The following is a 14,056-nucleotide window of genomic DNA, read 5'->3' as shown; positions in this document are numbered from 1 at the left end:
AAAAATACGGGGAAGCAGCTTTTTGCTTCTACGGGCCGACGGCGGGGAACAAACTCCCACTGTACCTTCGACAGGCAGCCTCTGTAGACATTTTTAAAGCACAGCTCAAGACCCACTTCTACAACATTGCTTTTAATTGATCTTTTTTGTTATTCATGTCCTCACTGTATTGCATTACTGCTCTTGTTTTTTAATGTTTATGCCTTGCTTTTCTTTTCTTTTTTTTCTCCATTGCTCTGTAAAGCACTTTGAGCTGCATTTCATGTCATGAAAGGTGCTATACAAAAAGTTTTATTATTATTATTTAGAGGCTGTGCTGAAATCCACCCACTTTCATTGCACAATGAAAGTGACGTCAAAGCTACAAACATGTAACTTGCAGGACCTCCTCTGCAGATGGTGTCGAGCACAAGAACGGTCACAGATACTTCATACATGAAGCATATCTGTGACATGCAGCAAGCACTGTTACCACAGAGAAGACCATAATTACGTCCTTGTTTACAGTGAGACAGTTACAAAGTCTATAGGGCGGTCTTGATATCGGGGCGGTGATATGATTGGTTTCAAAGCAGTGAACTCGAGTGACTTACAGAACTGAGATTAAAGTATGTGGAGATCTCTTGACAGTCCGGAAAAGCAAGACATAGATAGATGGACAGACCGGCACGTCTCTGAGTGGTTGTAATCTCAAACCACAATGAGACATGTCAACTATACTCTTCTTATCACTTAACACTCCCATATGCCGTTTTATAAACTCCCGTGTGGCTCTCTTTCAACTTTCTCTACCACTTACCACTCTTTCATAACCCATACATTCCGGTTTCCTATTTTTTTTTACACCCATTCCTCGATATACGGTATAGTTGACCCAGCAACTTCCAACCTTCATGCAGTAACCTACCATATAATGTCAAGAACACTAACTCTTTCTCTCTGAATTCCGCCTGCTCTCTCTCGGTCTGAGTCACAGCATTCTGAAACGAGTACCTGTCGTAAGTCACAATGTAACAGTTATAATACATGTGTTTAGAACAAGCACACTGGAAATACTTTGGATCACGAATGGAAAGAATCGTAAAAGAAGCGCATGCACGCATCCTCGGCCTTCCATGAGTTCCATTTCATTTTCTGTCTCCTCATCTCTGTCACATTTAAAACATAAAAACATAAAAACAGACCAACATTAAAACAAACAACAGAGCAGGAAGGCTAATCTGCTTTCCCTCCAACATTCTTCGGCCATTTCTTTCTTTGTTTTTTTTTAGGTGCCCTTTTCACCCAGTCTAAAACTGGTAGCAATAGTATTCTTTCAATAGAATAGTGAAATACAAAAAGTTAAATATAAAATCAATAACTAAGAACAATAAATAGAACATATATTAGAGCCATTGCTGTGACAAGGTGTAAACCCATAAATATCCATGTATATTACCACACAATCTCGTAATCTCTCTTAAATATTTCAACCTTCAGGAAACAGAAAATCAGCTAAGACTGACTGACCACTGTTATGCCCGCATTTCAATCATCGCTATATTCTCTATGATCACATTATAAATAATATTTATGATGTGATATTATGTCACATCATACTCTATCATTGCTGTTGGGGCAGAAACCTTGTATCTCCATGTTTCATGTTTTGTTTTTCAATAAATTAATACCTGTGTTATACTTTGTCATATCAAAGTGAAGGCCAAAATTATTAGTTATTATTAGTAGTATAATGTACTTTAATATTATAATTATCAAAATGTTATTTTATTAAGAAATGTTCACCTATAATGCTATGCCCAATATAGCGACGCCAGACTTAAATTGTTTTAGTCTGTGAATATGAACAGCATTAACAAGAGCTTTTGACTTCATGATAACTACATTGAATTAATCAAATAGCGAGAACCGAGGTTCTATTTTCCATTTACTAAAAACAAAAATAGAACCGATGCTCTATTTTCCATTTACTAAAAACAAATGGTTTTGGACAACAAGGTTTCAGTCCGACAGCGATGATAGTAGTTATTGGAACCTTTCCCCTGCTTTCACCAGGTCAGACACACACTCCAATAACCTGCTTTAACCAGGTCAGACACACTCCAATAACCTGCTTTCACCAGGTCAGACACACACTCCAATAACCTGCTTCCACCAGGTCAGACACACACTCCAATAACCTGCTTTCACCAGGTCAGACACACTCCAATAACCTGCTTTCACCAGGTCAGACACACACTCCAATAACCTGCTTTTCACCAGGTCAGACGCACACTCCAATAACCTGCTTCCACCAGGTCAGACACACACTCCAATAACCTGCTTTCACCAGGTCAGACACACACTCCAATAACCTGCTTTTCACCAGGTCAGATACACACTCCAATAACCTGCTTTCACCAGGTCAGACACACACTCCAATAACCCGCTTTTCACCAGGTCAGACACACACTCCAATAACCTGCTTTTCACCAGGTCAGACACACACTCCAATAACCTGCTTTTCACCAGGTCAGACACACACTCCAATAACCTGCTTTTCACCAGGTCAGACACACACTCCAATAACCTGCTTTTCACCAGGTCAGACACACACTCCAATAACCTGCTTTCACCAGGTCAGACACACACTCCAATATCCTGCTCGCCAGATTGGATTTCCCTTTCGTTGTGGTGAATCTCTTCCTGCATCAGTTTCACTTTGTCCAAGAAGAAGTCCAGGCATGTATGTGGTGGTTCCAAAGTCACGACAAAGACAGTGTAAAGCTTTCCATGATGTACGCAAAAGTACCGATTATTATTATTATTCACTTTTTGGGACAATAGCGATTTTAAGCTGACAGGAACTTCTGTAAAGGGGGAATTAAAAAGCCTCCAGGGATCATTCAAACCAACCTCTGAATTCCATCTCCGTTTGAATGGCCGGTGAGGTGAGTTGCCAAGTCAGCACTGCATCGAGGGTAATAGTAAAGCTTGCGGTCTGGCCTACTGAACTGCTGTGCTTTGAGGTGCTTTCTTAAACCCCAACAGTGGAACGTACACCATACACACAAACACGTGACATTGATGACATTATTGTCTGTAAGTAGAGAACTGTAAAGTATTGGTAATAGTTGCAGTACTAACTTTAGTAACAGTGATTAAGAGGTGATTGATGTTGTTGTGATGTTGTTGATGTCTTTAACTAGAGAGCTGAAGTATCTTCTGTGGATTTCTGTGTTGTGTGTAAAGCTAGTAGAGTAGCACCTGGTAGTAATAGCAGTAGTAATAGCAGTAATCCAAGTAATAGTAGCAGTTATAGCAGCAACGGTATTGAATTGCACTGTGCAAACCTGAGTCAATTCCTGCTCTCAAGCCTGCGCGGAGTGCACGTCGGAGTTGGCGGTTGTGGTCGCTGAATTCAGTTCGAGAATGCCAGCTTCCAGCCACCCCAGAGTAGTGTCAGACTGTGAGGATACTTTAAAGGGCCACTTCACCCCTTTTGCAACCGGATCTTATTTTAATGATGTTTGGGAGACAAGAAACACTTTCCTGGGGGGGTTTTATGTGGGTAAGTTGTGTTTTTAGATATTTCAGTATTTCGAAGTGACCATGGACTCCATGATGTCATGCACACTGGGTTCACTTCCTTCCTGGACTACAATTCCCATGATGCTTTGTTGCACTGCTCCTCCTTGTGGATAGGGGGAGGGCTGTCTTAATGAGACAACATGTAGTCCAGGAAGTAGATGAGCCCAGTGTCCATGACATCATGGAGTCCACACTTTGAAATACTAAAATAAGATCTGGTTGCAAAAGGGGTGAAGTGGCCCTTTAACTACAGTAGTACAGCTGTGGAACTGTTTGTGTCTCGAGGTCAGATGATGTTTGTTTTGTCTATTAGAGCCTGAGAGATAACTGTAATGGCAGTTAGAATCGACGTCAAAATATATCCTTTCCGTAATTTACCGTAGAAACCAGTCAAACCTCACGTACCATAATTGACATACAATCAACTATTGACCATTTTGGTAAATAGCATATCTGCTTTGTATTTGCCAAGGCGGTGGGGATAAGACGACTAGCGCCACGTCAAAGCACAGCAGGTCACCACTACTAACGAAACTGGAGCTTCCGTCACAGCTGATCACAGTTTAGATGATTGCAATGCAGACTTATGGGGGCTAGAATCGCCAGGAGTGCATTTCTCACAAAATTTGAGAAGCTAAAATAAGAGCAGGGGGGGTGGGGGGGGGGGGGGAGTGAAGAGGGGAGAAGAATGGAGGAGGAGAGGAAGAGGAAGGTCCTCTCCGCTCAGGGCTTGGTAGGTCCAAAAGCTGCAGTTCTCATCGTCATACCACAACGATGACCTCAGAGTCTTAGATGTGTTTGATGTTCACCACGGTGGGGTGGTGGTTCATTCCCGCCCGCTGGCCGAGTAGGAGAACTGCGGAAAGTGAGGTCTTCTCTCGTTGTCCAGGCATTCCATCCCATCTTCATCAACTAGGGGAGTGGAGACGAGGAGAAAGGGCAGAGGTAATCAGTTCCTTAGGCCTGACGTAAAAAAAAAAAAAAAACGTTCGCTCTGAAAGAATATATATTCAAAGATTTGTGCTGCATTTTTACGATTTTTCAAAAATAGCAGACCTACAGGCTCGTAGCGCGCCACTCGGTGGCGCGCTATGAGCTTGTAGATCTGCTATTTTTCAATAGCTAAAGTATAACATAATGCTTAGTTAGGGGTTAACCCATCTAAGACATAACGCTATGTCACCCCTTACCCCTAATACCTAAACATTTTAGTGGTTCAAATAGATCGGCTAGTTGAAACTATTTGAATTATTTTTTCAAGATAGTAAAATATGGCAAAGAAGTTTAGGGACGCCCAAGATAGGGCCCCATGAGGCCGATTCTACAAATGCCTTCTAAACCAGTTGTTCTCAAACCTTTTCGTAATTCTAAATTCTTTAACATTTTTTAAACACTTTTTTCAAAAAGGTTCAATAATAGCAGATAGCACACAAAGTGATGCACAGATGCTTTCCCAGTTTTGACAACTGCTTTCTCTGGTTTTATACAACGGCACCGGAAGATAACAGACCATCTAGGGCAAATACACCCTTCTGATCGGCCGTGACGAGTCACAAGGGGGCACAATAATTGTCCATAACACTACTAATGAGAACAGATGGAACAGACATGTCAAATTTGTCCACAGCTTAAACATAGATATAAATATAGCCTAGGTCAATTATGCGCACAGCACATTGTACAATCAATGCACTTTTAATACATGGAAGCAGACCGGTTACTAATTAGTCAGTGTTGGAACTAACGCCCTTGCATTAAGTTACTTTACATAACGAAACTACTTTTTGCTGTAACTTGTAATGTAACTCTTTACATTTTCCCATGCAGTAACGCCATTATAGTTACCGTGTTTTCAATGGGTGATTTATAGTTACCGACGTTGCGTAATGTAATCCAAAATAAGCGTGCATGGGCAGTGCATCAGTATTATATCGATTCGATATCATTAGACTGGATATTGTCTGTGATTTTGGATATTGTACTGTTGGCACAAGTGTTAAGAGTAGAGCTTAAAACACACCACAACTGGACCAGTGACATATTTTTTCCTTGAAAACAATGTGTCTGAATTGGAAAATCTTATATATTTTTAAAACCTTTATTTTTTTATAAAGTAACTAGTAACTAGTTACTTTCATAATTTAGTAACTAGTAAAGTAATTAGTTACTTTTTCAGACTAGTAACTTATAACTATAACTAATTACTTTTTAAAAGTAACTTGGAACAACACTGCTAATTAGCAGGAACTGGTGACAAAGATACTGTATGCCTACAAGGAAAGAAAACATTATTGTCTCCACCAGGCCGAAGGCATGTGGGGAGAGTATGTTTTGCACTCCGTCCGTCCGCGTGTCCGTCCGTGTGTCCGTGAACAGCTAATCTCGGCCACCGTTAACCCGGTCGATGCCATATTTTGCACACACACTCCCTGGATGCCAACCATGAACCTCTGCCCCAAACTTTCCAGAACGGCCTGTTATAGCGCCACCAGGAGGCCGCTTTGTGCAAAACAAGTTTTTCGATGCCATATTTTGCACACACACTCCCTGGATGCCAACCATGAACCTCTGCCCCAAACTTTCCAGAACGGCCTGTTATAGCGCCACCAGGAGGCCGCTTTGTGCAAAACAAGTTTTTGCACAGTACACCTACAGATTTTGTCCAAACATCACGCAAATTGGTACACAGTCTCTCTAGAGCCATTCAACGAAACGGCTCTTTCAGATTTATCAGACTCCATCCTGATTGGTTAAGATTGGCTTCCAAAGTTCACAGGAGTGCTCAGTTTCAAACAAAATGCTGCAAATCATGAACACATCGCGTGATTTCCGTGAAATTGTGCACCCACATTCCCACTAGGCCGAGGACGAAATGCCACATGAACAATTTCAACTCAGCCTCAAGGTGGCGCTATAACTGGCCGAAAAGTGTTTTTACCTCTAACTGCACGGATCTGTGGATAACCTGGTGGAGACCTGTGCCCGGAAGGGCACTTTTTTGAGAACTGTTATGGCCCTGTGAGTGTGGGTCATAATGTGTATATTCCTGTGTTGCTCTGTCTTTTCCCCTCAGTGTTTGTGTGAATGAGTGAGGAGTGACTGATAGAGGCCCAGCTGGGGCTGAATGTGGGATGAGTAGTGATTGTGTGAATGAGTGAGGAGTGACTGATAGAGGACCAGCTGGGGGTGAATGTGGGATGAGTAGTGATTGTGTGAATGAGTGAGGAGTGACTGATAGAGGACCAGCTGGGGCTGAATGTGGGATGAGTAGTGATTGTGTGAATGAGTGAGGAGTGACTGATAGAGGACCAGCTGTGGTGAATGTGGGATGAGTAGTGTTTGTGTGAATGAGTGAGGAGTGACTGATAGAGGACCAGCTGGGGCTGAATGTGGGATGAGTAGTGATTGTGTGAATGAGTGAGGAGTGACTGATAGAGGACCAGCTGGGGCTGAATGTGGGATGAGTAGTGATTGTGTGAATGAGTGAGGAGTGACTGATAGAGGACCAGCTGGGGCTGAATGTGGGATGAGTAGTGATTGTGTGAATGAGTGAGGAGTGACTGATAGAGGACCAGCTGGGGCTGAATGTGGGATGAGTAGTGATTGTGTGAGTGGCTGCCAGCTTGTGTGAGTAGACTGAGTGGTGCATGAATGTGAGTGGCTAACTACCAGGTGGACCTTGCTGGTGATTGGCTCCTCTATATAAAGCTGCCTGTTGTCAGTACTTCTGATGGCTCCCTCCTACCCAGTTCCCAATTCAGTCAGGCCACACATGGTTAAAATCCTACGGCTGTAGGATTTATTCAAGATAAAATGCATTGCAGTGTACAATACCTCAGGGTGGGGACCATAGTTTCCAGATCACAGAACATAATAAAAACATACTCTTAACTAACAAAAGGAAACCAAAACACAACTTTCTGACCTTTCAAGACAGAAGACTAAACACGGACAAACGTCTTGCTCCAAAAGACAACGTGCCGATCTCTTGTACAGTATCTAACTAAAGGTGAGACCCGCGAGGAACCAATGAAAGCTTACATCGACGCCCCAAGAAACACATGATCGGTACCGCTCATGCATTATTCAGTGAGGAACTTTGTGAAGTCTTCATTTCAGTGGTCTTGCTGGTAGGCGCATGCATGTGGCCGGGGGACTACAGAGGTGCTTCCATGAACCAAACGGCAGCACTGTGCGCGTTAGTTTCCCCCCTGTGGTCCACGGCAAGAGGCAATATCTCACTTTCGCATTCAGACAAAGGCAAGAACAAACAACAGGCACACATAAATAGATTACGCCACCACCCACCAAAAATGAACAGTACATTTCATTATTGCATGTGTGCATATATAACTTGGGAAGTTTCACACACTCAGCTGCAGAACCATCACTGCTACCGCCCACTCCACCCTCGCCACCTGTCTGCCTGACATGAAAAACATGGATGCGACAAAACAATTCTTGCTGGCTTTCTAAAACTCACCTGCAAACCCATTTAGGCCTGACCTCAACCTTTTAAAAAGATATTCTAAATCCTCCAGTTTTCTGAAATAAATATTTTCACGATTTAAAGAAAATAGCAGACTTACAAGCTCGTAGCGTGCCACTCGGTGGCGCGCTATGAGCTTGTAGATCCCCTTGTAATAATACATTATTTAAACATAAACTATTTTCATGGTATGGCTTTATTTTTTAGACACCACATTTGTTTACATTTTGTCCAAACTTGCCTGAAAAATGTTATCAAGGTTGGCCAATATTTGTTAGGTTCAGTAACTGTAAGGGATGTTTGTTCATAAGGACTATTTTGGTGATACTTCTCAAATCAACTTCTCAAATCAAGCTTTAAAATTCACTAATAACATTTTTAACCCATTTTGGACTGAGGTCGATAAAAAAAAGGCTTCTAAATCCAAAAGAAGTTCTGAAAAACCCATGTTTCTATGTCAGTGGTGCTCAACCTTTTTCATGTCAAGGACCCCCAGAATTATCTCTATTGGGCCACGGACCCCCCATCTCAAAATATGTAGTTCCAGGGACCCCCCAGAAGCCAATATTTTAGTTAAAAATGTTCGCTCTGAAATATATATTCAAAGATTTGTGTCACATTTTCACGACTTTTCAAAAATAGCAGACCTACAAGCTCGTAGCGCGCCACCGAGCTTGTAGATCTGCTATTTTCCACCTGTCTTGTCTGACATGAAAAACATGGATGCGAGAAAAACTTTCTTGCTGGCTTTCTAAGGCCCAGGCTATACATACTCGATGTTATTTAATTCGTTAATTAAATAACATAAACAAGTTATCTAAATGGATAAATGCTATTCACTGGAGTGCATGGACTTTATAAAGTGGACACTGGACAAAAGACGGCTCCGCGAGGCAACTGTTGGGACAAAAGTCCATGCACTCCAGTGAATAGCATTTATCCATTTAGATAACTTTATTATTATTATTATTATTATTATAATTATTTAATTACTTATTTTTACACAGAAACATAATGTGTGTCTGATAGCATCATTTAAATGCTTAATTTGTAGTTTTAATGTGCAAATGAAACTTTTTTTCAATACTCTAGAGCAGGGGTCGGCAACCTTAGGCACGCGTGCCAATGATGGCACGCGGGGTGGTATCGGTTGGCACGCTGCCAGATTCTGGGAGAATCTTTTTTTTTTTTTTTTTTCAATATTAAATTAATTGCAAGTCCCCTGCATGTGCATGTTGTAAAATAAATTATACCTTCTGCAGTATTCATGCTGAGTTTTATACCTAGGTGCTGCTCACCTATATGCGACGCATTGTGAGCTTGTAGATTGGCTGTTTTCAACTCACGGAGCGGGGCTGTTAACATTACGTCATATTCGCAGGACGCCGGTGTGTGATGCATGTGCGACTGCATGTTGTTGTGGCTCCGTGTGAGACAACATTACAAAGATGGCTAAAAAGGCCAAATTAGATTCCCGAGCATTCCAGCCCACATGGAGAGATGAATATGGATTTGTTCAGCAGCAAGATCGCGCTGTCTGCGTTTTATGTCTTGAGAATGTTGTGTGTCGGACGTCAAGCGTTAAGCGTCACTTTGAAACTAGACACGAAAAATCTTTCAAAGATACGGCAGACAAGACGGAGGCAATAAAAAGAGCGTTGTCCGCTTACCACAAGCAAACCAACACACTGAAAGCTTTTTCCACTGCTAAACACCATGGCACTGAAGCAAGTTATCAAATTGCCCACTGCATCGCAAAACGTGGTAAGCCATTCACCGACGGTGAATACATCAAAGAGGCGTTCCAGTTAAGTGCAGATGCTTTGTTTGATGGCTTGCCAAATAAAGAGACAATCAAGTCCAGAATAAAAGAAATCCCCACGTCTGCCAGAACAGTCCAGCGACGCATAGAAGAGATGGCAGAAAATGTTAATTCACAGCAAACTGCTGGGTTGAAAGATGCCTCTGTATTTAGTGTTGCACTTGATGAGAGCGTGGATATAAATGACATGCCACGTTTGGCAGTAATGGCAAAATACTGTGATTCGACTGTAAGAGAAGAACTTTGCTGCTTAAAACCAATGCCCGACACAACAAAAGGTGCCGATGTACGTAGCAAAGGTGTTTATTGACCATTTTAAGGAACGAGGGGTTGATATCAAGAAGATATTTGCAGTGACAACAGACGGCGCTGCTGCCATGACTGGGAAAAACATAGGAGCTGTCAAATTGATTGAGGATGCAGTCGGCCACCCCGTCATGAAACTACACTGCATAATACACCAAGAAAACCTCTGTGCAAAAATGTCAAATTCAGATCTTAATAAGGTTATGGAAACGGTGACCAAAATTGTTAACTTCATAGTTAAGCGATCTGCTCTCACACACGCCAGTTCCAGTCCCTACTCGAGGAAATGGACAGCACATACAAAGATATCCCTCTCCATTGCGCAGTTAGGTGGCTCAGCTGTGGGAAAGTGTTGGAGAGATTTGTAGGCTGTTTTGACGCTGTAAAAGCCTTCCTTGTGGAAAAGGGCCAAAACTACCCAGAACTGGAGGATGAGAAGTGGGTGATGAAACTCATGTTTCTTGCTGATATCACTGGGCATCTGAACGAGCTCAATCTCCAGTTACAAGGTGCGGGTCAAACGGTTTTGGACATGTATGAAACGTGGGCTACTTTTGTCGGCAAGCTGCCAGTCTTTAAAAAAGACATTGCGACCTCCGTTTTCCGCTATTTCAAGCACGTAGGGGAGCTCGTACTGAAGCTGTCAGCGGAGGCCGAGGCTGAGCACCGCATCGACACCACTGGGATCGGCAAATACATCGGTGACCTGGAATCTGAGTTCTTGAGACGATTTGTGGACTTTAGGAAATATGGCGACATGTTCTCTTTTTTGATCAAGCCTGACAGCTTTGATGGACACGAGTTTGATTCATCTCTGATAGACTGGCTGGGCACACAGGATTTGGAAATGCAGCTGATTGAACTAAAAAGTTCAGCACTATGGGTGACTAAGTTTGCAGAGCTACGCAAAGAGTTGGAAACTACTGCAGTGAAAAATCATTCAGCCTGCATCTACACGTATATCCGTATATATCCGTACCAGACAAATTCTGCTGCCTCAAGAACGTTGCATTGGCTCTGTTATCAGTCTGTTGTCAGCAAATCTTCTCACACATGAAGGACGTACTCAGCCCCTCCCGCAGTCGTTTGACTGTTGACCACTCTGAAGCATGTGTGCAACTGAAAGTGACCAATTATAACCCCCAGATAACGGAGCTTAGCAAAGGAAAACAGGGCCAGGGATCACACTGACTGACTGGTAGGCATTCTTTATTTTCTGTAGGCTGCAACATGGCCTCTTTTTTTTATAACAAGATATTGCACTGTCCTGTTTTTTTATTTATTTTAGTTAAAGAGAGAGAGAGAGAGAGAGACTCCTTTTTGATTGATTGATTGAAATCTTTATTAACAGTTTGTAGAATTTACAGTACATTTTAAGCACAAACTCAATACAAAGACTGTCAACTGTGAGTGGACGACCCTGGAAATATTGCACTGATCTATGACAGTTCCTGTTACTTATTTTAGTTAAAAAGGAGAGCAAGAGACTTCTGAAAATATTGCACTGATCTATGACTCATGTTTATTTTATTTTAGTTAAAGGAGAGAAAGAGACTGTTCTGAAAATATTGCACTGATCTATGACTCATGTTTATTTTATTTTAGTTAAAAAGGAGAGCAAGAGACTGTTCTGAAAATATTGCACTGATCTATGACTCATGTTTATTTTATTTTAGTTAAAGGAGAGAAAGAGACTGTTCTGAAAATATTGCACTGATCTATGACTCATGTTTATTTTATTTTAGTTAAAAAGGAGAGCAAGAGACTGTTCTGAAAATATTGCACTGAGTTTTGTTTCATTTTATTTTATTTAAAACAAAAAGAGTCTGTTCTGTCATGATGTGAAACTATGAGTTTATAACTGTTCTAATGTGGACATATTGCACTGAGTTTATAACTGTTCTAATGTGGAAATATGCATGACATGTAGCAACACAAATTGGACAATAAATATGTGGAAACCGTGGAAATGTACTATTGACTAAGGGAATTTATTACTATGGCACTCTGAGTATCAAGGAAAAATATCATGTCAAAAAGGTTGCCTACCCCTGCTCTAGAGGGTACTATTTTGAAGAGATCTTAAATATGCTCACTGGATTTGCTCACTAGACAGTGCCCCAGCAAACTGTATACAGCTCTAACTCTAACCTAAACATAACCGCAAGCAGGGGAGCAACGCATCCTTCACCAACCTTAATCCAGTTTTTTTAATGCAACCTTAATCCAAAAACTATTAAAAAGTCTGTGGTTGTAAAAACAGTGTCGGCAGTGGGGCGCGAACCAGCAAAGCATATATTGCAAGTTGGCGTAGTAGTCCACTAGGCTAGCGAGGCAGCTGGCAGAATGGGGTTTGTGTTTATATTAGAAGGTGAGGTTCCGCCCGCGCGGGTGGCGCTAGCTGCCATCGTGTTTGTTGTAGTTTCTAGCACTATATTTCTAAAACTATGAAACATGTCAAAGATTCCTTTTCAGGCAAACATGTCCACCGTAAGATGAACCTAAGTAGTCTAGAATGGGGTTGCTAGGTGTAAATATGTAGGACTAGTAGCATGCCAAAGTTTGGAGGATGAGAGGAATGCTCTCATCGTACGGCATACTATACTGTAGCACGCCGTTTTTCATCATTTTTGAGGATTTGAAAAAAAATGAAAAAAACGATGGGTTATAGCCCATTGTTTTTTTGAATTTTTGAAAAAAAATATATCCTCGTTTTTCATCATTTTGGACCATGGGCTATAGCATATATCGTACGGCATACTATAGCACGCCGTTTTTCATCATTTTTGAGGATTTGAAAAAATGAAATAAACGATGGGTTATAGCCCATCGTTTTTAGATTTTTTTTAAATCCTCGTTTTTCATCATTTTGGACCATGGGCTATAGCCCATATCGTACGGCATACTATAGCACGCCGTTTTTCATCATTTTTGAGGATTCGAAAAAAATGAAAAAAACGATGGGTTATAGCCCATCGTTTTTTTTTTTTTTTTTAATCCTCGTTTTTCATCATTTTGGACCATGGGCTATAGCCCATATCGTACGGCATACTATAGCACGCCGTTTTTCATCATTTTTGAGAATTTGAAAAAAATGAAAGAAGATTTTTTTTTTATCCTCGTTTTTCATCATTTTGGACCATAATACGGCATACTATAGCACGCCGTTTTTCATAATTTTTGCCATTTGAGCCCCTTTGTAAATTTGAAAGCACTATATTTCTAAAACTATGAAACATTTAAAAGATTCCTTTTCGGGCAAACATGTCCACCGTAAGATGAACCTAAGTAGGCTAGAATGGGGTTGCTAAGTGTAAGTATGTAGGACTAGTAGCATGCCAAAGTTTGTGCTATTGCCATTGAGAATGTATTGGGCGTTTAAGTTAAATAACTCAGAAACTATAAAACATTTCAAAGTAAATAAGTTCCAGCAAGTGTCTCCACAGTAAGCTGAATAATAAAGTGTGAATGGAGTTTCTAGGTGAAAGTGATTTTTGACGTGCCAATGTCTGCCATTGAGCCCCATTGTAAATTTGAAAGCACTATATTTCTAAAACCATGACACCTTTCAAAATTTCCTTTTCAGGCAAACATGTCCACCGTAAGATGAACCTAAGTAGGCTAGAATGGGGTTGGTAGGTTTACGTATGTAGGACTAGTAGCATGCCAAAGTTTGTGCTATTGCCATAGAGAATGCATTGGGCGTTTAAGTTAAATAACTCAGAAACTACAAAACATTTCAAAGTAAAACGTTCCAGCATCTGTCTCCACAGTAAGCTGAATAATAAAAAGTGAGACAATGAGGGCGGAGACAAGTGTGGCCTACATGGGTCACATATAATTCCCCCAGCTGGTACCCACTTTAGGCC

General features: G+C 41.3%; 1 protein-coding gene across 1 annotated transcript in view; it reads right to left on the bottom strand.

The window, feature by feature from the left end:
- Positions 1–4,396: 4,396 nt before the first annotated feature.
- akt3a (v-akt murine thymoma viral oncogene homolog 3a) overlaps positions 4,397–14,056 on the bottom strand; it is a gene marked incomplete at both ends in the record, with an annotated part of 77,524 nt that continues 67,864 nt past the window's right edge. Inside the window, one exon of the mRNA XM_083774452.1 lies at positions 4,397–4,482. Within this exon, the coding sequence (XP_083630578.1) occupies positions 4,397–4,482 (86 nt within the window). The remainder of the gene's footprint in view (positions 4,483–14,056) is intronic.

This window comes from Protomyctophum parallelum, assembly GCF_964188405.1.
Source record: "Protomyctophum parallelum genome assembly, chromosome: 10".
In the NCBI taxonomy this organism is placed as follows: Eukaryota; Metazoa; Chordata; class Actinopteri; order Myctophiformes; family Myctophidae; genus Protomyctophum; species Protomyctophum parallelum.
This window is presented reverse-complemented; position numbering and strand designations above follow the sequence as displayed.